Genomic DNA, 27,892 nt, shown 5'->3' with positions numbered 1-27,892 from the left:
TTGTTTTTTTTTTTTTAACTAACAATCAGAACTGTAGTCTCTATCCAGCCCAAGAGAACAGAGCACAAAGAACCAGAGAAGAGAAGTCAATCCCACAAGAGCAGAACTTTTTCTTTCACAGACAAACGTGAAATAAAAACTGTCTTATTGACAGAACACTATTTGAGACAACAAAAAAAAAATCCTGATATGTAAAAACATGTCAGAAAAATAAGTTGTTCTTCAGATGCATAAATATAACATGGCAGCCACATACCTAAAATGTAATATGTATAGTATGTAAGATATAATAAAGTACACTTTACAGATGTATGCTGGAAATTTCGGAACATTCAATTGTCAAGTTTGCTATTGCTTTCTACTTGGTTGAAGAGAAAGTTCCCTGAGCAACTGGAGGCATATCACCATCAATGATGGGATCTCCTGGGAAAAACCAGGAGGAGGAGTTTGCAGAGGCCTGGGTCAGGATCTGACTGTTGGCTGTAGGAGGATTGTGAATGGGTGGAGGATCCATTCTCCAGTACTGCTGCTGTATTAACTGCTGTTGCGGTATCATCTGCTGCTGCTGCTGCTGTTGTTGTTGTTGCAGTACCATCATCTGCTGCTGCTGTGGCTGTTGCTGCTGCATTAACTGTGGCATTTGACAACTCGCCCATCCTAGGGGTGTTGAAGTTGCTGAACAGGGTTCAAATGCCGGCAGATAGACATAGTTTGCTCCTTGCTCTGTTTTAAAATGGCTTTGGTAGTTCCCTGTTGTACCATACCCATTACCTTGGTATGAACTCTGATTGTATGCAGAGGGGTAGGCTGGTGTTGTTAAGCCACCGACAGCTCCAGAAGGAGGAAGAAATGAATAACCATTTGTGGTGTAAGGCATTTGGCTTGTTTGAGCGTACCCCGATGAAGCTGCCTGAGTGTCACTTTGGCTTGCGTTTGCGACTGTTGGAAAGCTGTGAGCGTCCTGACTGTTCTTGGTGTAGCCCCTTGCGAAATAGTGGCCTGTTAACTGCGGCTTAGAGGGGTCGAGCCTTGGAGTTATGATGGGGCTAATGGGCAACTGAGAGTCAGGCTCTGGGTTTGCTCGTGGCTCTGGGTGATAATTGGCGGCTTCATCGTTGGGACCAGGTTTGGATGGGCTCATGCTTTCCTGACTTTGTGGCTCAATGGGGCAATCCAAGGTGCCAGAAGGTAACATTGTTTTGTCTGTAGATTTATCCAACTCAACCTTTGAATCCAATCTTTTCTTTTTTTCTGGCATTGCGGATGTAATATGCTCAAACTCTAGCTCCCGTTTGATTTTCACACCTGCTGATAGATTGTAAGGGCAAGGTGACAAAGTCTCAGACTTAACCACACAAGGGGACAATGACTTCCCTGACCTTGTCTCTTTCACCAGAGCGATGAGGTCATTGAGGGTTATGTCAACTATGGATGAGTTGGGTTCTTTAGATACAGGTCCTGACTTTTTGTCCTCAGCAGAGAGGGGAGTGGGGGTTGCAGGAGGGTGAACAGGAGTGGACTCAGAGGCCGATTTAGTTTTGGGCTGTAGTGAGCTGTTGGTGCTTTTATCTGGGAAAGGGTCCTCTAATTGGGTGTTACTGTTGCAAGATCTGGCCAGGGTTTCTACAGATGTATCAGCGGGTCTTTTCCTGGCTAGAGGGCATTTATCTCCTGAAGATTCTGGCAGAGCTGGACTAGTTTTTGCACCAATAACAGAGGAGGACGAGGATCCTGATTGCACCTCTGTCTGTTTCATTTGCAACTCTGTGATAGCCCTCTGGTGCTGACCATCAACCAGGGGTCTGACTTCTTGTTTGCACTTTGAATTCTCTTGGGGGCTCTGACATGTACCGGCTTCAGGGAATGGAACAACAACAGAATCAGCTCTTGAGTAGACACTGGTCTCGTCCAGAGGGCTCGATACCCTTCTTTTCTTGACACCATCCACATGCTGGTTTTCTGTTTCCTGCCTCATGTCTTAGAGATTTAGTGGAGAAGAAATTAGAAAAAAAAAAGAAACTTTAAGATGGTTACAGCTCAGAGGAAAAAGACCCATTTCAATATTCTAAGTCAAATTAAACTAGTACTATACCACAGTCCCGTCTCTCGTCCGTCTCTGAAACCTGTGCTGACTTCATCTCTGTGGGCACAGATTCCACTTGATCCTGCTGTTTCTCTGGCGGCTGTTCTGTTCAACAGAAACTAAAGCTCATCATTTGCACTCAGTTTCAGCCTCAATTGGCTAGACTTAAAAACATTACTGTGCTCACCCTTTTGTTGTGGAGTACTTATTGGAGGATAGATGATGCTCGGGTTCTGTTCTTTCTCTGAGTCTTGTAGAAATTTTAAAGCTATGAAAATCAAACAGAACATTTTAAAGTAATAGCAATATTCTCTTTTTGACGATCAACATTGTATTATATGTTTACTGCTACCTTCACTGAACGGAGCTGTCTTAACATATTCAAATTCTTTTGGTGGCAGCAGTTTACTCTATGAAAGAACACACAGTGACAATCAGTAAAACAGAGGTGCATTAGTGCTTCGTACATCGACTTCTTTCATAAGATGATGATTAAACTGATTTCAGCTCAAGATTAGCTAAATGTTATTTGAAATAATAGGAATAATAATTGTTATTTAAAGGCTACCTTGGCATCTATCTCGGGGAAGCGCTCCATCTCTGAGGTCCTCCTTACAATGGCCTTTAAAATAACCATTTTGTCCTTTTGCGTCACATCCTCCAACGACCAGAACGTCATAATGTTAGGGTGCTTGCTCAGCTGAAAGGCGGGCAAGTAAATTAAAAAATGTGGAGGAAAATAGTGTTGAGTTTAGAGAACTTCAATAAGTCAGTGAGACGCCCCTCACCAGGTGATTGAGCCAGTGCTCCACGCTGATCATGTGTTGGCAGATGTCACCGAGGAAGAGCCGCTCACTGCAGCTCTCACACAAGAAGAATGTTGTTTGAGATATCCCTCTACACTCCCACACTGAGCCGCGACCTGAGGAATATACGGAGGATCAAATTTTGTACTGGAGGAGAAATCAGTGGCATTTTTTTAAACATTTTTTTACACCCTTGAATTTGAACATTTCAGCACTCAATTTTTACAGCTATTGCTGTGCACAAGTAGCCTTTGTATAGCTGATTCATAAGATTGAAATACATACTAGAATAACTGTGGTTTCATTCTATTCACTGGCAGGTACATGACAATAAACATGCAGATTGAAGCATCATCAATAATGTGATTTATTCCTGATACATGCTGTAGCTCTGTCTCATCCATGCAGCAATGACGTGACCTTAATTTTGTTCAAACTGGATCTTGATTTTTGAAAGTATGGGTGTTGCGAGAAAGTTTCGGACACAGAGCATCTCTGTAACCATAGTAACTAATTCCTGTCTGCCAATATAAGAAAATGATGCTGTGCGAGACAATGATGCTGTGCGGCTGCTGACTGAAATTATTCTAAACAGCATGCACAAAAAATCAGGACAGTGTTCTGACTGCACAGTTAAATAGCTCTGATTTTATAAAGAAGGAAATCATTTCCGAGGCCCACACTTTTAAGAACTCAAAGCTGGTCGCCCCCTTTCTTTACAAAGCCCTCTTCTCCTCTTCTTCTTTCCTCAGAAGAAAAAAAAACAGAACTCTAGGTTAATACGACATCCCTGATAAAGAATGTGAAAAAGCATGTGCTGTGCGAGGATGGAGACACCCACCTATGATTAGTTCAGAGTCCAAATTCTTCACAGCCAAGTATGTGGATAGATTACTGCAGCCCAGAGATGCTACCCCTGTGACAGCCATGTAAAATATAATATCAACACATTATATGAAAAAGAAGAGAAATACACGCTAAAAATGATTGAAGTAAAGTGTACCTGAAGTATTTGGAAGTGGCTGCAACACACTGTGGTGATCAGGTCTGGAACCACATCTGGACTGTTCTGATGCTTCTTCTGCTTTCTGACGGGGTCTCGGTTGGTCGTGCTGTTCTGCGTTCACTGACGGAGCAGAGGAGAGCTCGTCCGGGTTTGAGCAATTTACAGGTGACGTATTCTCAGAGCCTTCGAGCACCTTCTGTGTGACCAGTAACTCAGGATCACTTTTCTCCTGATGGTTTCTCTGCTCTCGAGTCTCGGGGCAGGAAGAGCCTTCAGCAAATGGACTTGCTGATTCAAACTCACAGGTAAGAGTTGAGTTACCAGGAGTTTTTTCGACAGCTTAAAGGCAAAACAGAAAGGACAATAAATAGCAATGTACATTATAAATAGTAGAATTGCAGCCAGTTCATATACTGGTATTTCCACAAGCAAAAAAGCTGAAGAAAGGTTGTTTTCACCTTCAGGTGTGACCTCAGCCTGAGGCGACACATCAAACTCTTCAAGCCTTTGGTTCTGTCTGACTGACCAGCAGCAAGATATTTTTTCTCTTTTGAAATTGATTCATTATCTCAAATAATAAGAGTCGTAAGTTAATAGATGATTTTAAGCGTGTTGATTCTTACCAGCGATCTTTACAAGTGATGTCTGGAGCTCATGTTTGCTCTCCTGCACAGATTGGATTTCAGGAGAAAGTCCTGCTGTTTCATTCTGCCACAAGTCTGTCTCTAAGAAACAAAAAACGACAGTAAATCATATACGCACTGAAAGGTTTAGATATTTATGTGCAGAATTACAAATTCTGACCCAGAAGACCCAGAACATACTTCAGCAACAACATGTCCCAAGAGTACAAAGGTTTTGATGAATATGCAGGTGGATGAAAAACATACACAGATGACGCTTAAATTTACCGTCAACTGGGCTGGAGTCAAACGGACTGGACAAGTGAGCATCCGGTGTTGACACCTGCCCAGGGTCGGCTGTGGCGGATGAGACCCCCGAGTCTCTCTCTCTTTTCATTTCTGTCACTCTCGCTAAAGCTGCAAGTAAAGAAATAAACTTAAACCGTGAAACTGTCTACTGCCGTGATCATTTATCGACATCTTGTCTGTGATTTCACTGTTTCTTTCATCATATATTATTCAGAGTTAACTTGAATACAAAAGACATGAGTTCAGAATTTAATTCAATGTAGCAAAATGTATACTTCAAATAGCAATAATATAAGATATGAAGACACGTATTAGTGCCAGGTCATGAAACTAAAAATAGCCATATTTGGGTCAATGAATCAAAGAAAGTCGCAACTTAGGACAACAAGAGTACACTTCACTCAGTATACTAGTGATAAAAACCCTTACTTTAGAATGATTTCACTTTAAGTCTTTTACAACGATACAAGTACAAATGAAAATGTTTATTTGTTCATTCTGTAAACATTGTCGGTAAAATAAACACAATAGCTACTTATAATAGCTAAAAAGCAAAGATCAAATTATAATTTTAATTTATCCCCATTCCATCGCTTGTCCGGGGCCGGGTTGGGTTGGCAGCCGGCTAAGCAAGTTAACCAAAATATTCTTCTCCCCAGCGACATTTAGTTCCTCCTGGGGTATTCTGAGGCATGGTTGTACTTCTTAAATTATTTGGATTCAGTTCTCTGATTTAAATGCATAGGAAACAAGCTTTCTTAAAGGGGATTCCTTTGTCGGGAACATTTTCCAGTTAGCTCTCTCTGTACTGTTATCGGGATATTTCGATGAGAATAAGGAATAAAGACCGGGAATCAATCAATCAGTCAGTCTGCAGAGAAGCTCAAAGGGGGCAAAGGGGAAACACACTTTTATACATTGTATCAAAGGGGAGGGGTGGGTATAGACAAACTCTGTTATAGGGCAGATTTTAGAGTTTAGAGCTAAACATAGTCTAGACAGTTTCTGTATCTAAATTCAAAGAAAAGCAGAAATTCATGTACAGGCCTCTGGTCAACAGGATATGTGATGGTGTGACGGTTATATTTTAATACATCAGCACAATACATTTCTCCATTACAGTACCCTTACTGTTCAACCAATAGTTGGGAGCCTGCTTCAGGTTTACGTTTTCAAGTGCAAGTCAAGCAAAATCAAGATTTATGAGGTGTAACTCTCTCATAAGCTACACCTTATAAGGTACCTTTGTCATCGTCAAGGTTTTTCAGCTCATCGTATACATCCATAGTAACTTCCAATTTCTAGATGAAAGAAAGAAAAACAAGGGCCATTAAGAAAAACACAAAAGTGCTTGGTTGAACACATTTTCAAGTGTGTCCAGTGTTATTTTAGTTAGTTATTAATTGTTGTTAATTAGTTTTTTGCAAACAATATCACCAATGCACAGGACTTCACTAAGATGCATTTAAATGCATTCTCAATTAATGACTTTGTATACTTAAGCAAGAGAAATATGGATCTAAAGTGCCCACAAAGTCAATCGAAGAGAGTTCATCATTAACCACTACTTCAATATTCTAACTGATCCCACCCATGAAAACCAAAATCATTCCCATTGTTTTACAGTCAAGTTCAGTGTCTGTGCCATGGTGAAAACGTTAGTGATTTAAAGGGTTACTCATTCGCTTTTCTTTAAAGATGCTGCTCAGTCATCACTTATGGGCCTCCATACATGAGGTGTTGACTGTGTCTGTCCTCTGCCTGGATTTTGATGTTGTGTTCTGTTCTTGTTGACTCTGGATATTTATGAGTGGGGAGTGGATGTGTTTCCCCCAGCCAATGACAGCGGGTAGTAGAGTTTGGGAGTGGACAAAATTCAGAGATTGGACGTGATTAAAACTGGTGAATAGGACTAACGTGGACGAAGTGGCAGCGAAGAAACAAACATATTAGCAGTAAGGGAGAATGGCGAGCAGATAACGCTTGTTCCATAACTAGGTTGAACCTCGGGTTGGCTTTCCCCCATACACGCAGAATTGGCCTGCTTTCTGTTGAACAGGTAGGTGCCAAACACCGTCTGTTCCTAGCTTGCTAAATCATCAGCTTTTCCATTACAACACATGTATTATTCTCAGGTTGCTTGTAGTGTAGCTACAGGCAGGAAACGTACATGCTAAATCCTGCAGTGGGCAATCTGCAACAAACATTTCTACTGACTCTACCTTTAAATAATTGTAATCCCCTTCATTGATGCGAGACAATACATGCATAAGTAAACAACACGCAGACTGATGGTCACTAATGTGGGTCACCTGAATCTTTGGGGCTCCAGCACATTGTTCAAGTTCAACACAGAGGGCCACTGTGTTGGCTAGTTTGCTTTTCAACTCAGATGGCTCAGCAGTCCAATGAGGTAACTTCATTTTCTATTAAGAGAATAACATTTTCATGTTTAATACTGCCCTGCTTTACAAGCTTCCAATATTTGAAGCTATAATAATTACAATAGTAATCAAGCACGCACCACATAGTTGAGCTTGTGTCTGTAGGTGCTTGGGTGATCTGAACATGTCAGCCTGGCTGCACACAGCTGACAGTAAAGTTGCCTTCTTTTTCCACTTAACACCACAATCATTTGGTCCACACCTGAAGAGTACAGACAACAATAAATATTAAAAAAAATACAAATATAAACAATGGATGAATAATGAGTAATTGTTCTTGTACTTAAAATAATTCTCACCAATTTTAGTGGTTTTAGGTGCAGGCCTGTTATGCTTGTCTGGTGCAACATCAGCATTTGACCCCACTGATTTCTTCATGAGTGCAGTCTTGTCCGAGGCCTCCGTATTTCCACATTTGACTGATGTTGTAGCAGTAGGCTGAGAATTCACCTTTGTATGCAATGGGGTTTCTTGCACTATAGATGCTATGTTAGCTTTATGCTTGACTTTGGTTGAAGAAGTTCTGCTTTGTAATGGTTTGGAAACTTCCCCAGATGTAGTGGTTTCAGATTCACTTGAGGTAGTTAAATTAGATGTGGAGATTGTTCCAGGCTTGAGAAAGTCTGATGCAGATTTTGGGGTCTCTGTATTGTTGATGGATTTGTTTGATGTATATTTGAAGTCATTTTCTCTTCTATTGGTAGTGGTTGTAGTACCACTGTTGGTTAGAGCTGCTGATGGGGAGGCAGTTGTACTAGTATATGGGTTGGCTCTATTGGACTTGGTGGTATTTGCACCAACACTGGATGTGTTTGCTGTTTTACTGTTGTTGGTTGTACTGGCACTGTTGATGGAAGCCGCAGATGTGCTGGTTGTTATACTGGTATTGAAGTTGGCTGCAGTCGATTTGGTGGTCATTGCACTGGTACTGGACATAGATGTGTGTGCAGTTTCTCTCCTCTTGATACTGGTTGCAGTACCACTTTTGCTTGGAGCTGCAGTGGTGTTGGTTGTCATACCGGTGTTAAAATTAACTGCAGTTAATTTAGTTGTTTTTGCATTAGAACTGGATATAGATGTTACACATTTGTAGCCACTTTCTCCAATGTTGGAATTGGTTGTAGTACAGCTGTAATCAGGAGCTACAGATGTGGTGGTTGTTGAACTGGTATGGGATTTGGCTATTGTTGACTTGACTGTTGTAGTTGAACTGAATGTAGATGGTGCACACTTGTAGACAGTTGCTCCAGATTTGGAAGTGGTGACTGCAGAACAACTGGTGGTGTTGGCAGTAAGCTTTGAGAAGGGCGTGATTGCTGTTTTTTTAATACTATCTGGAGCTGAACAGGAGACTTTGACTTGGCCTGCAGAGATTGCTGTTGTAGATTTAATAGAGTTGGTTACAACAGCATTTGACTTTTCTGCACACTCGGATGTCCCCACTATATTCAAAGTGGTTTCTTCTTTTATTAGACTTATATTTGTGTTTGAAATGACTCCAGCTTTTGAAGGCTTTCCTGTGGAATCAGGATGTGCACATGTTGACTTTGTCCCATTTGTAGACACATAAATATTTGATGTTTCTTCACTACTTTTTGTAACAGTCTGGCAGGAGTAAACATTGTAGGCCAAAGCAGATTCTTTGACGAGGTTCAATTTGGCATTTTCACTTGAATCAGGGGGAGCTTCAGCTCTTTCAGAGCTGGTTACTGAGGATGACCTTGCCTCAGAATCTTCTGAATCACCATCAAACTCCATAGCCACCACCTTTAAATAAAACAAAGACATAATTGGACCACTAATTTTTAGCTGTAGAGGAGCTACACAACTAAATTTCCATTGCACATCAAATGTTTTACCATATAAACTTCCCAAGACTTAAGTTTCATGAGGTGCAATCCCATGATAATCTGGTTATCTTTCGAGATAGTCTCTCTTTTCCCAAATTTGAGCTTTTAAAATGTTGCCCTTTATGAGTGTTCCACCACTTCAGTCTGTTTCTTAGGGGCCGTTCAGATAGGATGCGGTGGGCGCTCATTGTCTATGTATCTGCACTGAGTGCAGCACAAGGTTATGCATGCCATCCATGCACGCGCGCATGAACCCAACTTGAAGAAATGTTCAAGTTGGGTTCAGCGACACCTCACCATTGTGCATCCAATAAGAGGGATGCACAGATCCCACCAAACATCATCCCACTTTCCTGAGCACTACCAGTTTAAGGACCTATCGGGTCAATAAACACAAAATTGAAGCCTCCAAAACTGCAATTCTTTTCAACCAATAATAAAGAAAAGTCCTTGCATTTCAATAGGGTCCTTGCTCGGTCCATTAGTAAAGCACAGGCAAGGTAGTCTGGTCTGAGTTCCTCTTCCTCCATGACCCACAAAAGTTTTGATGAGTTTGACTCATCAAAACGAAACAAGACTACAAAAAATAAATCACTGCCAGCAAATGCAGACAGAAAAAAAACATCCCCATGGTGTCTTGTTCTCAGGGAGCTCCTGAGTGGATAGCGGGTCTTCAAAAAGTCCCCAGAACCGTTTGGTCCAAAAACAGCTATTGACTAACCTGACAGTTATCCAGAACATTACTGGCTTCATTCTGAGCCTGAGGGGAGAAGGAGGTGTCCACAGGTTGAGAATTAGACAGAGCAGAGGTTGAGGAGGGTTCAGAAACCCTTCCCTGCTGAGCCTGTAGTGCCTTCACGGTCTGCATGGCTATGAAGATGTGATGGAAAATATAACAGAAGAACTTCCAGTTAGACTTGAAAATCGACTTGATTAATCTAAACATCGGTCTAAGGAGAGATTTACACTTACCTGATTTAAAGTTTTGTTTCAAGACATTATTATATATCTCTTTTTCCAGATCCATAACCTGAAGTCCAGACGTAAACAGAAATTAGTATGTCATGTTGTGTAAATAAAAACTTACAATAAAGGTAGATGTTTTCTAACCTCTTTTAATCTGGCTAGATCAGCAACAGAGGCTTTTAAACTAAAGAGACTTCATCAATCAGCGTTACAGACAGTAAGCTGAAAAGCCCCTTACACACAGGAAGTACAATGAAGTTTTTAACAATATTTTTACAGACAAGATCTTTTTTCAGACCAAGAAAATGGACCACTCAATACTAATACATAAATGTAATAACAAGGACACAGTAAAACGTATAGAAAAATATAGAAATATATAGAAATCTTAACAAAAAATTATCTCCAAGAGAAAATCCAGACATAAATCTAAGGATATGCTGTCTGACACTCCGAAGGTAGATAAAAATGGAGACCACTGTCTAAGAATTGAATATCAGTGGTCAACCTCTCTTCTACATAAACAAGTTAATAGACATCAATATACATATATCTCAGTTCATCCAGAACAAAGTTAAGGAGAAAACTTATCACAAGAAAAAATACTTTTAAAAACCTTTTTTGTAGGTCACAGGAAGAATGCCCAAACTACCTTTCAAGTACTCACAGAGCATATGCAGGGATTAAAGCAAAAAAATCATTTTTGACTGAAAATTCTCAACGTATAAAACAACAGAGGTGTTTTCTATTTTAGGAATAAAACTGACACGTTTTAGCTTTCTGAAGCTAAAGATCTAGGCTGACAGATATGAGCTTGGTTCTTTTTAAAAAATTTGACCTACAGTCAAGTGAATTTTATGCCTATATAAATCAACAGGTGCAACAAGGGTTTTATATAAAACTTTGAACAAGTTGAAAGTATGAAAGTTTAATGAAGTCAGGGGGGTCTGGGGGGACTCTCTAGCTATTCTAACATTCAAATGAAGCTTTTTGGAGCATTTTGAGATTAGATAATGATAAATGAGGACCTTGTTTTTTATACTAATTAGGACAGTGGAATAAGAAGCCCACTCTGCCTACAGTTACAACACAGACATACCCTCAAACAAGTTACTGAAGTTAGAGTGCAAACACATCAGACTTTAGTCTGGAGTAACACATTAAAAATAGTTACTTTGCAAAAATATACCTTTTACAGAATATGAATTATATATATTTTAATGCATTAATGTGTTCCTCATTTTATTGTCATTGCTACAGTTAAAGCTATAAGTCCCGCTAGCAGGCTGGTTAGTTAGTTAGTTAGCTAACACGAAATGTAGCAGCCTAATAACCTTGTCATGCCGCAGTGAATGTAGTTTATATTTTCCACAATACAAACTACAAGATAGTACAACACTTGTATTACCCTAACCCTATAAAAACTATAACAACAAAATCATGTACACAGTCTTACCTTTGTCCCTTTGTCTACCTTTGTCTTTTTTCACGGTTTTTAATGCTGTTTTGGAGCCGAATTAAATGTCCTATCGTCAGTGGGCGGTCACTGTTATACTCAAAGACCCACAAAACCGTGAAAACTATAAACTCTGATCATATTGTGTGACTAACAGGGGCAGGACCCCGAGTCAATCTGAACACCCGAACACATTATAAAAGCCTCTTACACAGATAAAAGTTCTGACTGTAGGCTATACTGAAATACCACACAGACTTCAGGATTCAGATAAATGCCTGACAGATAAATGCCTGACATTAAAAACAGCAGTCTGCTGTTTTTTTCTTTTTTTTTTTGCCATAATGACATACGGGATCAAGGACAAGCACAAAGCATGCAAAGTACATTTAAGATGAGGACAGTGGATGTCCCGATTCCACGAGAAATGTAAAAAATCCCAATACGATCTCAGACGTCCTGATCACTCTTAATTCAAAACATAGACTGTAAATATTCAAACCCTATATTCAAACCCTACTCTGATTTGCAGTTGAAGTCTTGAAGTCAAACAACAGAGTCCATCAGAGTCCGATGACAGTTTATCAGTCTTCAAGTAGTCCCATTTATTTTAAGAGACCTCCTACTGAGCTGAGGTACATGCCCACTTTTTAAAATTCAACCTGTAGTTGGTCAAAACTTGATGATGTCACGTCAAAGATCTGTCACATTCAATTCAATTCAAAAAACTTTATTTGTCCCCGGGGAGCAATTCAAATGGCTTTAAATGTCAGTGAGGTTGGGGGAGGGTTGCCTTATTGACCAAATGCTTGGCTCCTGTCCAAATATAGATCCTCTACTGGTGGTCTTAAACATATCAGGTTACATCTATACTGACCTCACAGAAGAATTCTACTAGAGGGTAGACAGATTTTCAAAATATACACACAAAAATCACCAAAATGAATGAATACATGAAAATACAAACTGTCAACCTTTGTCTGACTCAGTTATTTCTGTGTAGTGTATATGTGGTGTGTATGACTTCATTGATTAGATTTTATTTTGTCATGCTGTGTTTTGATTTTGTTTTTAACCTCAATGTAAAGCACATTGAACTTATCTGTAATGAAATGTGCTATAGAAATAAAACTGCTATTGCTATATTTAACATAACTATTTGAATTAGGCATTCAACGTGATGTCATCACCTATAGGACATACATGACACTGATGATCTGTAATTGAATCAGCATGCATATGTTTAAACATGGGCGGTTCTAGGCAGGGGCCAACAGGGGCCAGTGGCCCTGTAACACTGAGCTTGGTCCCCCCTGCGGCCACCCCTCCAAAAGGAAGAACCCCCCTCATAACACATACACAGTATTTGACTCAACAACCAGACTCACAATCAAGTATTAAATACTGTTACTGAAACAATTATAAATCATGGTATTTTATGTTGTGGTATTTAATGATGTGCACTATTATTAGGCATAAATATATATTTTTCTTTGTCTATTTTTCACCTGGGTTTAATGTCCCCCTCTGACAAAACAACTGGCCCCAGTTTGGCCCCCTCAGTAAAAGTGGTCTAGAACCGCCACTGTGTTTAAAATCGTATAAGGTCTACTGTATATGTTGTCATCACACAGTTATGATTTAAATTCATAGAGATCATGTCTGCTTTCTCACCCGCTATATAGTTGATGACAGATCCTTTGGCATAACATACAACAGTCTAACTTGTTATAGACGAGTATACTTCAGTAACAGTTGTCATTTTTACTAATCCAGTCACAATGAATATGAGAATTCAAAGAGCAAACCTGAGCCTCTCCATATCCGCTATGTTTCTCAAGCAAAGCTGCAAAGTGACAAAATGTCATCCCCTGATGCGTCCCTGGTGGGCTTGGGAGCGGCTTTAACCCCTGATGTCAGAAACAAAGACAGGAAAAGTCATTAAGTCAACACAACAGAATATGAAGTCAATGTGGTGCAATACTGCTTTCTTTAAATGGGTCTTTTTTTTAAATGAAGTTACTATACACTTATTACAATCACTTTGGTGAGCTTTAACGGGACATGAGACGTTTTAGTAGCAACTGATTATAATCATTGAATTTGTAAACAATTGATTTTCAAAGTGAAATAGAGCAGCTGGAACAATGTCCAATTTGAACGGAGGAAGTATGACGTGTAGTGTAAAGGAACAAGATGCAGAACAAACTGACAGAACTCACCCATTTTTAATTAAACCCTGGAACAAAGAACTGCTAAGAGCTCAACAACATCCTGTAGGTTAACACTGACCCTCAATGACCATCTGCCCCAACAGCCCTCTCTCCCAACACCCCAGCTAAGATCTAATAAGAGACTCTTAATAAGATCGTTAAGAGACAGAGCCCCCGCAAAGCAGCTGGACCAGACTCTGTCTCTCCCTCCACCCTCAAGCACTGTGCTGATCAGCTGTCTTTACAGACATTATTAACAGCTCATTGCAGCTCATCCTGTTTGTGGAGTTCTCTTCAGACTTCCTGTCTGACAGGAGACAGCTAGTGAAGCTGGGGAAGAATGTCTCGGACAGCAGGACTATCAGCACTGGCTCTCCTCAAGGCTGCGTTCTTTCTCCTCTGCTCTTCTCTTCTCCCTGTACACCAACAGCTGTACCTCCAGTCATCAGTCTGTCAAGAGACGACACCACCCTCATTGGACTCATCTCTGCTGGGGTTGAGTCTGCCTACAGGTGGGAGGCTGATCATCTGGTGACCTGGTGCAGCGAAAACAATCTAGAGCTTAACGCTCTGAAGACAGCGGAGATGGTTGTGGACTTTAGGAAAAATGCAGCCGCCCCCAGCCCCATCACCATCGATGAATCCACGGTGTCTACTGTGGAGTCTTTCCACTTAATGGGGACCATCATCACCCAGGACCTCAAGTGGGAGCTGAACATCACCTCCCTCATCAAGAAAGGACAGCAGAGGATGTACTTCCTCTCTTCCTCCATCACAGTCTGGTACACTGCAGTCACAGCAAAGGACAAGTGCAGGCTGCAGCGCATCATCCGCTCTGCTGAGAAGGTGATTGGCTGCAACCTGCCATCTCTCCACGACCGCTCTCACCCCACACATGGACTGTTTGAGACCCTCCCCTCTGTTAAGAGGCTGCGGTCCATCAAGACCAAAACCTCTCACCACAAGAACAGTTTCTTCCCCTCTGCTGTCAGCCTGATGAACAATGTCCCTGCCCCCCCCCCCACCCCACACCTCCCACCCCACACCCCCACACCTCCCACATAACCCAGACTCTCATCAGCCCCACAGTCAGAAAAACATCAAAGTAATGTGAATGCTGAAACTGTTCTTTATGTGTTACATTAACGCCCACTGGACTTTAAATGTATTTTCTTACATGCACTCTGTGAGTAGTTACACACATTAAGATTGTTTTCTCATTGTCCACTGCACAGCTCCTACATTGCACCTTTTCTACATTTTCTGTTTTTTATTTTTTATATTTTCCATTTTTAAATTCTATTTTATATATTGTAATATCTTCTTATACTGTATTATTTAAGTTGTTGCTAGTTCTGCTTTATTTCCTTGTTAATTGTTTAGCATCAACACACCAAGTCAAATTACTTGTATGTGTAAATGTACTTGGCAATAAACCCTGATTCTGATTCTGAACCTCCTATGACTCTTGTGTTTACGTTAGACTGTGAATTACGATTGAGTTCTCAGACATTTCGTCTCCGAATAAGCAACGAACACTTCCACAGATAACTCGCATCCTGGGAAAGAGCCTGATGCTGAGGTCTGAGGATTGTCCAAGCATCATAAAACTGACAAGAGACTTTGTGGTTTTCTCAAATTGAAAGATCTTATTTTGTGCCTTAAATTAAAGTCCATTTAATTTCTGGTTTACATATACATGTTCGTGAGGTTAAAAGTGACAGTTTGATTCGATTTATGTTTTCATACGATCTACAGAACTAAAGTTAAGTAAAACCTAGTTTATCGTCTTAGACACATAAGACTTTTAAACATATATTTAGACTATATATAATCATATTACATGTTATCATATATAAAGGGTAAGATAAGCATATTATCTTTCTATGTTTTCATATTACATTGATCTATGATGTGATTTCTTTGTGGACTGTTTAATATCTTTTTGCCTTAATTTACAGCTTTGAAAAGAATAATATTCCACATTGATTAGTCCTCGAGAGATTCGAGGAAGGGTCGTGTCAACACATCAGTAGCTACAGGTTATCATTCTCTCAAAACATAATTCCCTAATTCCATTTTTCTTTAAATCCTTACAAAACCATTTATCGTTTTATTTGTTACTTTCACCATTATGACGATACCATAATAGGTAAATTAGTATCAAACGATTTTGTTTCCATAATTTTGTTATTAAAGTCATACAAACTATAATCTTTGATATTTACTTTATTAATCTGCATTATTGTTCACGATTCCTGTAATAAAATCACACATAATCATTAAGAACTTTGTCTGTGTTTATTTAATGATTCAAGTGATCCTAGAGAACTTACTGACATTCTGATATGAGACTGAATAATTAATTAACTTATACAGTTAAAGTTAATATCTTCCTTTAACAGGAAGTGGTGCCCCGAGGAATAATTAGAATATAATATCTTATATATATAAATATAAATTAATTACGCTACACAAGATATTACACCATTAAGAAAATATAGCAAAGAAGAATCCACAAAGCTTCTACAGGTGCATAAACAATTAAGCCTTCGCCATCTTCAGCCACACAACTCAAAGTAACTGGTGGTGTGGTGAAATAAAAGCTCTGCAGAGTTGAAGTTATTCAATATAAGAAAAGAGCCAAGCAGCAAAAACAATTCATATAGAAACAATCTAACTTCCAAACATATTTTTCTTAACAGACCAGGGCCCTCATTTATCAACATCCCCACTAACAGTTCCATATTCGACCTGTACTTTTACTCTGACCATGATTATAATAATAACTTCATCTATGCACAGAATCCAGTGGTAAAAGAGTAAAACTACAAATAGAGAGCATTACGAGTGTCACAGCACGCATTAATCAATCTGACCAATCTGATCGACCTCTGACCCCTGTGCACACTCGGCGTAAATTGAAGCCAAGTGGTATACTTATGCCTCTCACACATTTTATTTCACTAAATAGAAAACATTACTGACAGACACACGTCAATATAATCATTCAAACCTGCAGTTTAAAAACAGTGTTGTTTCTTTTTCCCCTTCCCCTTAAACACAGGGAGGAGGGCCTTAAAACATACATGAATTGTCCAAATTCTAACTACATCAAACAAGCATGAATCAATATGGGAAGAGGAAATGATCACTTTGACCAAGAAGAGTCCAGAAAGAAAAATCCAGCCTTATGTTTCACGTTTACCCACCGACAAATACGTCTTCTGGTGGTCATATCCAGTTACATGGCTGATGATGTCCTTCTCCGGGATCTTCATAGAGCAGCACTCACAGAGGTAGATGAGGTCACGCTGATCACAATGGCATTCAAGAAGTGCACTTAAGCCTGGAAGACATATTGGTCACCATTAAAAATTGCATTATCAATCTCTCCTCAGATTTGTATTTGAGACAAAGTCTAGACACAGCCAAACCAAGGTTTCATTCAACCAACGAGACAAGGCAAGGAACACTTTTTTGCAGTGTATTTAAGGCAATGGAATTTCATTAAACCAGTGTCCCATATCAATCAGACCAAGATTTGTCTATCTTTATACACATAAAGAAGTCCCTTTTTCATTAAGATGATTCCATTGATTCATACATCTTGTGATGGTGATGCACTGATGGATATCATGTCACTTAGGCTTGTAGGTTCTTATCTCATGTTCTTCAGCATGCATACTTTATCTAAAAGTGTTTACCATTGTTTTAAAGACAGTGCTTTATGAATGAGAACATTTGCTCCTTAGGCTGCGTTCACACTGCAGGCATTCCCGATGGGAGAGGGGGGGCTTACATGACAAAACTGTGTTCAGCAGACCCAGATTTCCACTATCATGGACAAGTCGGTGCACCATGTTCGGTCGTTTCTATTGATACAGTTGTGCTCATAAGTTTACATACCCTGGCAGAATTTGTGATTTTTTTTTGGTCATTTTTCAGAGAATATGAATGATAATACAAAAACTTTTCTTTCACTCATGGTTAGTGGTTTGGTGAAGCCATTTATTATCAAACAATTGTGTTTGCTCTTTTTAAATCATAATGACAACAGAAACTACCCAAATTACCCTGATCAAAAGTTTACATACCCTAGTTCTTAATATCGTGTATTGCCCCCTTTGACATCAATTACAGCTTGAAGTCTTTTGTGGTAGTTGTGGGTGAGGCACTTAATTTTCTCAGATGGTAAAGCTGCCCATTCTTCTTGGCAAAAAGCCTCCAGTTCCTGTAAATTCTTGGGCTGTCTTGCATGAACTGCACATTTGAGATCTCCCCAAAGTGGCTCAATGATATTGAGGTCAGGAGACTGAGATGGCCACTCCAGAACCTTCACTTTTTTCTGCTGTAGCCAATGACATGTCGACTTGGCCTTGTGTTTTGGATCATTGTCATGTTGGAACGTCCAAGTACGCCCCATGCTCAGCTTCCGGGCTGATGAGTGCAAATTTTCCTCCAGTATTTTCTGATAACATGCTGCATTCATCTTGCCATCAAAGTTCCCTGTGCCTTTGTAGCTCACACATCCCCAAAACATCAGCGATCCACCTCCGTGTTTCACAGTAGGAATGGTGTGCTTTTCATCATAGGCCTTGTTGACTCCTCTCCAAATGTAGCGTTTATGGTTGTGGCCAAAAAGTTCCATTTTGGTCTCATCACTCCAAATAACTTTGTTCCAGAAGTTTTGAGGCTTGTCTCTGTGCTGTTTGGCGTATTGTAAGCGGGCTGCTTTGTGGCATTGGCGTAGTAATGGCTTTCTTCTGGCGACTCGACCATGCAGCCCATTTTTCTTCAAGTGCCTCCTTATTGTGCATCTTGAAACAGCCACACCACTTTTTTTCAGAGAGTCCTGTATGTCAGCTGAAGTTATTTGTGGGTTTTTCTTCGCATCCCGAACAATTTTTCTGGCAGTTGTGGCTGAAATTTTTGTTGGTCTACCTGACCGTGACTTGGTTTCAACAGAATCCCTAATTTTCCACTTCCTAATTAGAGTTTGAACACTGCTAATTGACATTCTCAAATCCTTGGATATCTTTTTATATCCTTTTCCTGTTTTATAAAGTTCAACTACCTTCTCCCGCAGATCCTTTGATAATTCTTTTGCTTTCCCCATGGCTCGGAATCCAGCAACGTCAGTGCAGCACTGGATGAAACATGCAGGGGTCTGTCAGGAGCCCAGAAACTCACTGACTTTTTATACACACACACTGATTACAAGCAAACAGATCACAGGTGAGGCAGGTTACCTTCAGTAGCCATTTAGACCCATGTGTCTCAACTTGTGTGTATGTTATCTGGCCAAAACCTCCAGGGTATGTCAACTTTTGATCAGGGTAATTTGGGTAGTTTCTGTTGTTATTATGATTTAAAAAGAGCAAACACAATTGTTTGATAATAAATGGCTTCACCCAACCACTAACCATGAGTGAAAGAAACATTTTTGTATTATCATTCATATTCTCTGAAAAATGACCAAAAAAAAATCACAAATTCTGCCAGGGTATGTAAACTTATGAGCACAACTGTATACTCTCAAGGTTGGTTACCCCTCAAGTTTTGCTTGTACAGCAGAGTAACCCAAAGCACACATAAGGTTTGACATCTCACTGTCCCTCCACTGTCTCCCTCCATCACAGCTGTCGTTCATGTTTGTTTTCACCCAGTGCGGTGACTCTCAGTGAAAAGTGGGACTGCAGATCAGACTGCATGTGATACGTACTGTTCCAACTATCATAAAAAAATCAGACCCCAGTCACATGAGAAAAAAAAAGAACAGACTTGGGTCACTTTTACCTGCAGAGTGAATGAAGTCCAAAGTCAATGTGCATGATTTGCTGATTACAACTATTCTTTCATGCTTTACACTGGGTTATGATGTCACATGGTTGTCTCTGATTCAAGTGGCGATCTCAACAAGTAGTACATGACATCAAGTAAACGATCATAAGCAAAGCATAAAACATAGTCATGTGCTTTTTTTTTTTTTTTTTGTCTTTCACAAACGTCAGCCCTATTCACACATGCACAGACCGCTTGAACAATAACAGCCAAATTATCACCGCTGTGTGTTTCATGTGTGACCACGAAACTATGGTAGATGTCAGGGGCAGGCGGTTTGAAATTTTCAACACATTTTTTAGGAGTGCATTTATTAACAGGGCTTTAACTACAGTATGTACATACCTTCATGCTTTACGCTCTGCTGACTTGGTTTGGTTTCTCTTCCTTTCACGTCTGCTGCAGTTTCCTTCTTCTGTATGCTAATTGGCAGTCTTTGTTTTACTTCACAAGATGCGTCTTGTTTTGGGGCTGGTAGCCCTTTTTTACAGCTTGTGTTTTCCTCCATATCCTCATAGCAAAACGCACCCTGGGATTCTTTGCACATGCTGACAGGTCTAGTTGTTTCTTCTTTGCATGCGTTATTCATTGAGTGTGTCTGGGTATTTTTGTTGCTTTGTTCTGTAATCTCACTTTTCAAATCCACGTCTCTGTACTTGCAACTTTCTGTTTTTTCCTCACTTGGTTTGCACACAATACGCTCTTCTATCTCCTCCTCCTTTATAGCCTGGAGTGTCTCACTGACAGGACTCTTTGTATCTTCTGTACAAGTTTCAACTGCGTGTTGTTCACTCTTTAGATGCTTTATGTCCACTTCCTCTTCTTCATTTCCTCCCCTCTCTGCACATTTCTCATCTGTGATTTCAGCTCCAACTCTTGTCTTCTTACAATTGTCTGGAGACTTCTGGCAGGACTTTTTCTCAGATCCTGGCAACATGCCACTGTTTGATAGGCTGTTGTCTCTCACAACGTCTTTGTCCTTTAAAGTTGCTCTAGGGACTGAGAAAAATACATGAAAATAAAAAATGCATTAGGTCTTATTGTTATTGTGAGAAAAGCAACAACTCAACTGTGTATTCAAATTGAAACAAATTGTCCTTGAGTTAAAGAGAATCTGGCACCAGTAGATCAAAAACCTCAGCCATACTTACTAGTGTCCACCCCCCCAGCATAAACAAACAGTTAAATAAGTAAATAATAATAATAATAAGTAAATAAACTTGGCGTAGCATACCCAGCTTCTGTTTAGGAAATATGTTGGGTAGGAGTTTTCCATGACCTTTCCTCAATTTTGCATTTGCAAGGATAAAATATGCTGTAACAAATCAATTGAAGAACTCAAGTCAAAAACAAATTCCTAGTAACAGATGATGATGGGTTACATTCAGTTGCAGCACACAAATACTCACCTGTTTTGTATGAACATGGCTCCCTGATGGACCTGTCCAACTGTATTTCCTTCCATTGCAGAGAATATTGAAACATGAGCACATTGCAAGAGGGGATGCTTCATTGAGATGATACAAAATTATATTTTTTTGAAACATTTTATACCTGCACATTCATTGTGGAGTGATGTCTTTCTGCCTGTTTTGCCAAGTCCAATATGGTCTCTAAATCAGTCTTTGAAGTCATCGATCCTGGGTGGAAATGATTCTACAAAAACACAAATGTTCAGTATTGTTAATGTTAGTTTTTCCTCTCTGTAGTTTGCCATAATGTACACAGTATTCAAAGGCTATTTCTTGACATTTCTTTGCTTATATTCGATATTCAACACTTTTGACTGACAGACACATGTTAAGAAAAGCAAGATGTTTATTATTAACCATGATGGATGAATATTTTGTATACAGTCTATGGTGAATACTACATTCTCATTGGCTGCAGGGTGTCAATTCATGATTGGGAATTGGACATTTTTGAAGTAGTACAGGTGAAACTGTCCTTTCACCTTTTGTATAAATGCACTAGCCATGTATCAGTAACGATAGGAACAGGACAAAGTCTGGAAATTTGTTGATATCTGAAATTGAACTTTTTCCTAAGAAGACCGTTGGCCAACAGCATATACAGTATAGCCTTCGGTTTTGGATATGAAGAATGATGTTGTGAATAACTGAAATTGAAAGGCCAATACAAGTGAGAGGCTAAAGTAATGTTATTTGTCATTGGAAGAAGGACGCTGTGGATAGCTGAATTGATGTGGATAGAAATGTTTGTGAATGAAAATCTAAAATAGGCCATTAATAAGTGTCAGGACTTGCTCCTTTTTTGACAGGAGTTTTTGAGCGTTGACTCAACAGATGGTCAATTTTATGACTTGCAGAGACATGATGTCTGTGGTTTCGGTCACAGTTCATGTCTTTTGAGGTCAGTTAGTAGATAGCAGAGTGTTCTGTTTTTGCTTGGTTGTTTATTCAAGGCATTAATCAGTTCCTTTGTTCTTGGTAAAAAGTATCCAAGGTGTTAATCCACAGTCTTTAAGTCTTGCAGGAGAAAGGTTAATTAAAGAGAAGCTGGCAATATCTTGAGGTGTCTGAAATATCTAGGACAGAGGTCATATACTGCCCCTTTAATGTTGCGTAACACACACGTCTGGAAAGAATTTGTATCTGAACGGTATAGGAGCCCCTCCAGTTGAATGTTTACGTTAAGGCTTTGTGTAAAAGAATTACCAAATATGGAGGTGTTACATGATGTTTCTGAAGCCCCATAACGACAAACAGATGTTCACATGTTGTTCTGGGCTGCATAAATAAGACTCTCATGCTATGTTCGGGGGACATCACTTTTGGCTTTGTGTCTCTCGCCAGGCCGAACCATGGCGAGCCTGGAGATGATGTATGTAAAGTGTATGTAACGTTTTAACTAGGCTACTAGTTAAAACTTTAAGCTTTGATTGAAAACGAGGATAAGAACTGGTACCAGTTCCCAACGATGATAGAGGGACTCATAACACTGACAAGATGTCATGTCATGCTTACTATATTCCTGTAACTAATTTGAATTAACTGTAACTTTAAATGTGCATTTTCTATAGACTGCATATTAAATCAACCTCCTTTAAATCTTCTTGACTGACCTACCATCCCATATAAACATAAAGTGGTTATTAAAACCTGATATCAGCTGGACACACATGGATCTTGCTTCTAATATTCATACCATACTGTTATCATTTATGAATGTATCATCTTATATGTGTAGTTTATATCTAAAGCCTATTGTTCTTTTTACTGACCAGATGCTTTCAAAATGAAAATGTTGAGCTCTTTTTGTTTTTAGACAAATGTCTAACCAGCTCAATTCTCTTTGAACAATGTGCACAGATGTTTTGAAAAACATATCAGTCAAAAGTGGGTAAGGGTTATAACAATTTTCCCAAATGTGTGATAAAGGATATATCTTATAAAAAAGTACTCACTATAAATAATGTAATATGTTCTCGACTGAAGACATGAGCGTGACATTCCTGGTCTGAAAGCCTCCTCCGGCAAAGCATGCACAAAAATGCCACTTCTGTGGGCTGATGCAATCGGTCATATAGATAGTGCATGGCCATGAACTGTCTCCCTGCATTGATGAATTATAAGAGGTGAGAAAAAAAAAATAGCCACAAAAAAAACTTAAGATTCCCGGAAAGACTTTTTTCCTCTCTCTGGATACTTACCCAGCAGAGGAAACCTCTCGTTTTCTTTGAGTTTGCTAAATGTTTCACACTTTGGGACTGTACATTAGAAAGAGACAAACATGTATGAATGAGATGAAAGTTAAAAAAGGCAGGATTTCTTTTATCTTTATTATCTTTATTAAGGATATTACTAACCTTCACGCTTCAAGAAAGTGTTGTAATTTGTAAGGGTCATCGTAACTGCAGACAAAAGAGAATATATTAGTTAAAAGAGGGAAACGTGACGTTGTGCATCAATTAGAAGAACTACACAAACCAGGCTAATAATCCATCTGAAACAAGCGTTTAAGTGATTGGAGGAAAGACATGAATATGATGATGGACAATCCCACCTTTTGAGTAGCTTGGTGGGAAGAGTTCCTCAAACATCCAGTAAGGAATGTCAAGTATCTGCGAGTAAGAGAACATTCAATCAAACGACTACAGAAATATGTAAACTCTACAGAACGGTTACAGAAAGATACATTTGTATCAGCATCTTACCTTCATGGTCATGTGATCCGGTTCTCTCTCTCTGTCCTCACTCCATGCTGCTGACCACAAGTCTCTCACATCCTCAACATTCTTCCATGCAAGAGGGAGCCGCCAAGGATTCAGGTAGAGCTAAGAATTTCAACCCAAAGCTGGTTATTTTGAGGAGTTTGTCGTGTGATTTTTATTCATATCTATTCATATCCATTTATATACATGAGTAGAACAGATCTAAGTTGTCCAGCAGACATATACATTTCTTTTATTAAAACATCCGGTATCAGAGAGGAATTTAGAGTCTTCAACTACACTTATATTTTATTGTACTTTCTCTCACATATGCCTTGAGAGTATCAAGCTATAAAAGGTCATACTAAGACCAGTGCTCATCTGTGCTTATCATAATGATGGGAAATCTCAGAGTCTTAAGTTAATTTATCAGACAGTCTGAATCTCCTCATTAAATATGCAAATTGTGAAGGTCCCTGACACTCCTCAGGTTTCTTAAGCATGAAAATGCGTGAAATGAACCCTACATGTCTTTAAACCTAAATATCTACTCTACTCAGCTTACATCAGACACACAAAATCATTTTAATAGAATAATGGTATTTATAAAAGGTTTAATAGAAGAAAGTAGGTCCCATGCCCAGTACATACAAAAAAAAGAGAGTAGAATCTCACCAATGTGTGAATGATGTGTTTTTGAGAGTTCAAGTGTTGTATGACCGAGGACTCCATAAAGCAGTCTGAACAAGCAAAGCACACACAGATAGGTTCCACCTGAACCTCTGAGCTGATGAACGTCACCACCAGAGAAACACCTGAAAGAACGCACAAGTTCATTTAGTGAATAAGTACACTGTTGATATGAACAAAGAAAAAACAAAAGGGACAACAAGTGGGTCAGCTCACCAACAGCTGGTCGCGTCTGCTTCCTCTTGTCTCTGAGGTGGGAGTATAACTTCAGATAAGGTGTCCTTTCTATCGTGCAAAAGAGAAGAGGGTTTAGATGGGCGCAATAAAAAAGATATTCAAGTTGCAGTTTTTCTTGAATTTGGGGGGGGGTACAACACTCAGGCCTGTTTCTAAATTGTGACACCATCATAAGTAGAAAGAAATTTAAAAAATGAATGAGATCAAATTAATGTATTGGTGTGATATTTATCGAAAAAAAGACTGAAAAGCTGATCCAGAAACTTTTGACCAATTTATTATTATGCTCAAACAGAAGGGGGAAGGCATACCGATAGGTTCATAACCGTCAGAACGGCTATCTGTAAAGAAAGAGGACATCAATCATATGTTATTTAAATGTGCTCAAGAGTTCACAATAACATGATAAATGACTGAAAACTTATTGGTACCTTTGCCAAAAGTATTCTTCACCGTCTGGTAAGGACAACAAAGCAGACTTTATGTTAAGTCATATTATTTGTGTTGTGTAATGATGAAAAATGACAACTCTCTTTCTTTAAAAGTTTGTGTAGAAAACGTTGACGTACCTGTTGGTGATGCCAAGATTTCAAATGACTTGAAAATGGAGAAACATGATCAAAGATGGAACCACAGTCCTGCCACAAGGGAGACACAAGGAAACTAAATGATATCATGTTCTTGGTATTCTCCAAAACAGAAACCGTATTTGATCAGGTCAAAGCGTGAAGCCTGTTGTGTAAATAATTACCTGACAGTAAATTTGGATGGACAACAACGACAATCCAGAATGAGACTCTGAGAGGGAAAAGAAAAACGTATAAAGTAACCTCATTGTCTTACTACCTTTGATCAAGGTAGTGTTGTAGTATGTTGAAAGATCAGAACGAATTACGCAATTGTTGAATTTGTTTTTACTACATCTGTGTTCGTTTCTTTTGTTATCATTTAATCCATATAATCATAACTGCTTTCCTTGCTTTTACATATACTATTAATCATTTGTTAGGCGCCTTTGCAGCTTTGCAGAGTGCCCCATATCTTGAGCAAAATCACAAACGAACTTGTGACCACATGTGGGTGTATAACACTTCTACGAATTTGCAATGTTCTTGTTACCAAGGTCACCGACAAAGAGACAATGTGGCCTGCGAAAAAGCTGATGAGAGACTTTCTTTGATCTTGCTAAAGGCTTCACGTCACTCTGACTTTTGAATCCCCTTTTTTGGGACTTAGTCTCTGAGTCCGAAACTTTTGAAAAACCTCAAGTGTCCACACGCTCGGGTTTTTTTGTTTACTTTTATTTTGACTTTTACTGATTTGTATTTGAATTAAAAAAAAAAAAAAAAGACTGTCAGATTTTCACCTTTTGAAATTTTTCAATAAATTTTCTGAAAACTTTTTGAAACACTTTTTGACTGACTCTTTAATAGAGGTTAGTTGTCCACTTAAGTAGGCAACTTTTCTATGAAAAAGCCACCGGCACCACAAAGGCCTGAGCCTCTCTTAAGGACGCCGCGTAGACCTCGGGAGTTAAGCATGAGCAGACACACCACGTCACACACCTACTGACTTATTTCACACCTCATACACACCTAGCATCCGAGTGAGGAGGGTTACACTTAATCCCTCTCCGGGGGTCTGAGTTTCCAGGGGCTAACAGGGTCCTAAGTTAAAGATTATACTTGAAGCTAATAATTATAGAAATAAATTATTAGGCAGTTAATCCTAGGGCTATGATCAGACTGAAGGGGGGGATAACAGCATTGGAAACATGTTGTACAAACAAAAAAGGGCATCTCACAACTCCTCAAACATATTTGCCATACACCAAACTATTGTAGACCGATACATACCCAGCTTCTTCCCTGGTGTAGGGACAGTAATCAAGCTGTTCTCCTTCTTTTTCTGTCTGATGGATTCCAGTTGATCCAAAGCTGAAAGCAACAAAATTAGCTCATGAGTAACAGTTCATTTCATTCAGAGGAATTTGTAATAAACTGAGGCATGAAATATGAATACCTACCATCACTGTAACAAGTGAAATTGACTGACGTGAATTCATCAGGCTCCAGTCTCACTTGCTGCAACAGAGAGTCAAACAGATTTATATTAATGCAGATGAAAGCAAGCTACCATAAGAGCTTGTTTTCCTTTTTCCCCTCTTCTTTAATTTGTCTCTTTCTTGTTTTGCTTTCTTTTACACCTTATTGAGTATGTGTTCTTGTTAGCTTTATTGTTTTTGCTTGGACTACATTAATAATATGTCTCTGTGTTACATGTTTCTCTTTAGGAGGGCCACTCGACAAGCCCCTCTGGGTTTATTTGGCTCCTCCAGCACATTTCTTTCAAAATGTATATTTTGTTAATTAACTTATCATTATGTGCTGTCTGTTTTTCAATTAATCTATTATGTTTTTTTGTGCAATAAAAAAAAAAAATTCATTTGTTCACATCTGTAACATTGAAACTTCTTTACCTTCATATCAGTGTTTGTAGTAGCATGAATCTCCAGCGTCTGCTTTGCTAAGTCGAGGATCATGATGGTTAAAGTGGTGTGAGCAGTGTAGCTCTCCTTGGACAGCAAAGTTGAGGGGTGCCACTCTCTCTGCACGGTAAAAAAAAAAAAAAACAGAAATGAATCAAACCTACACCAAACAGGTTAATAAGATCCTGTAGAGAACTCAGCTTGGTATCCAATTAAGAACAAAAGACAACTAGAGACAACGAAAGGGAATAAGGCAGAAAGAATGAGACTGAAAGTGTCTGACAAAAATGCTGACGATTCAATACAAGACAGGAAAATTCTGTATGTAAGGATAGCACAAATAGTCTTTTAACCCTTTTCCCCACCTGGGAGAGAGTTATTTAAATACACGACTGAACAGACTATGGCTGTCATATGTTACATCTTCAGCAGTAAATAACAAATTTCTGTGAAACTTTACACAAAGATACAAAATGTTTCTGATAAAACAGTTACACAGAGGGACACATGCAGGTAACAATCATTTCTGGGAAGACTGAAATTTGTATAACTTTTATTCTGACCTTTAGAAGCACAATCGATTACCTGTTGCTGCTTTTTTATAGTTTTTTGTGCCGTAGATTAGAATTATATCACATGTAACATTTTAGAGTTGACACCTCGTTACAGGAAAAGTGAGAAATCTGCTCGCTTTAGTGTCAGC

The 27,892-nt window shown here is 39.2% G+C and overlaps 1 protein-coding gene across 2 annotated transcripts in view; it reads right to left on the bottom strand.

Annotated features, from left to right (window-relative positions):
• Positions 1-27,892, bottom strand: part of LOC132990618 (uncharacterized) — a 44,405-nt gene continuing 16,513 nt past the window's right edge. Inside the window, exons 12-47 of one of the 2 annotated variants that reach the window (XM_061058958.1) lie at positions 27,181-27,309; positions 26,728-26,785; positions 26,558-26,638; positions 25,453-25,499; positions 25,271-25,339; positions 25,133-25,157; positions 25,013-25,042; positions 24,681-24,749; positions 24,450-24,589; positions 23,778-23,897; positions 23,627-23,684; positions 23,430-23,474; positions 23,274-23,330; positions 23,028-23,176; positions 21,155-21,256; positions 21,010-21,058; positions 20,835-20,915; positions 19,946-20,599; positions 16,969-17,105; positions 13,352-13,453; positions 10,094-10,151; positions 9,843-9,991; positions 7,571-9,038; positions 7,352-7,473; positions 7,140-7,253; positions 6,071-6,128; positions 4,807-4,935; positions 4,519-4,620; positions 3,893-4,234; positions 3,731-3,805; positions 2,872-3,005; positions 2,652-2,783; positions 2,436-2,493; positions 2,271-2,351; positions 2,093-2,188; positions 1-1,977 (exon numbers count right to left, since the gene is read on the bottom strand). In XM_061058958.1, coding sequence (XP_060914941.1) covers positions 359-1,977; positions 2,093-2,188; positions 2,271-2,351; positions 2,436-2,493; positions 2,652-2,783; positions 2,872-3,005; positions 3,731-3,805; positions 3,893-4,234; positions 4,519-4,620; positions 4,807-4,935; positions 6,071-6,128; positions 7,140-7,253; positions 7,352-7,473; positions 7,571-9,038; positions 9,843-9,991; positions 10,094-10,151; positions 13,352-13,453; positions 16,969-17,105; positions 19,946-20,599; positions 20,835-20,915; positions 21,010-21,058; positions 21,155-21,256; positions 23,028-23,176; positions 23,274-23,330; positions 23,430-23,474; positions 23,627-23,684; positions 23,778-23,897; positions 24,450-24,589; positions 24,681-24,749; positions 25,013-25,042; positions 25,133-25,157; positions 25,271-25,339; positions 25,453-25,499; positions 26,558-26,638; positions 26,728-26,785; positions 27,181-27,309 — 6,939 coding nt within the window. In that variant the 3' untranslated portion in view covers positions 1-358. The remainder of the gene's footprint in view (positions 1,978-2,092; positions 2,189-2,270; positions 2,352-2,435; positions 2,494-2,651; positions 2,784-2,871; positions 3,006-3,730; positions 3,806-3,892; positions 4,235-4,518; positions 4,621-4,806; positions 4,936-6,070; positions 6,129-7,139; positions 7,254-7,351; positions 7,474-7,570; positions 9,039-9,842; positions 9,992-10,093; positions 10,152-13,351; positions 13,454-16,968; positions 17,106-19,945; positions 20,600-20,834; positions 20,916-21,009; positions 21,059-21,154; positions 21,257-23,027; positions 23,177-23,273; positions 23,331-23,429; positions 23,475-23,626; positions 23,685-23,777; positions 23,898-24,449; positions 24,590-24,680; positions 24,750-25,012; positions 25,043-25,132; positions 25,158-25,270; positions 25,340-25,452; positions 25,500-26,557; positions 26,639-26,727; positions 26,786-27,180; positions 27,310-27,892) is intronic. The other variant, XM_061058959.1, reaches the window with a different exon arrangement.

This window comes from Labrus mixtus, chromosome 16 (assembly GCF_963584025.1).
Source record: "Labrus mixtus chromosome 16, fLabMix1.1, whole genome shotgun sequence".
NCBI classification, from domain to species: Eukaryota; Metazoa; Chordata; class Actinopteri; order Labriformes; family Labridae; genus Labrus; species Labrus mixtus.
The sequence above is the reverse complement of the archived record's forward strand: the minus strand, read 5'-3'. Positions and strand labels throughout refer to the sequence as shown.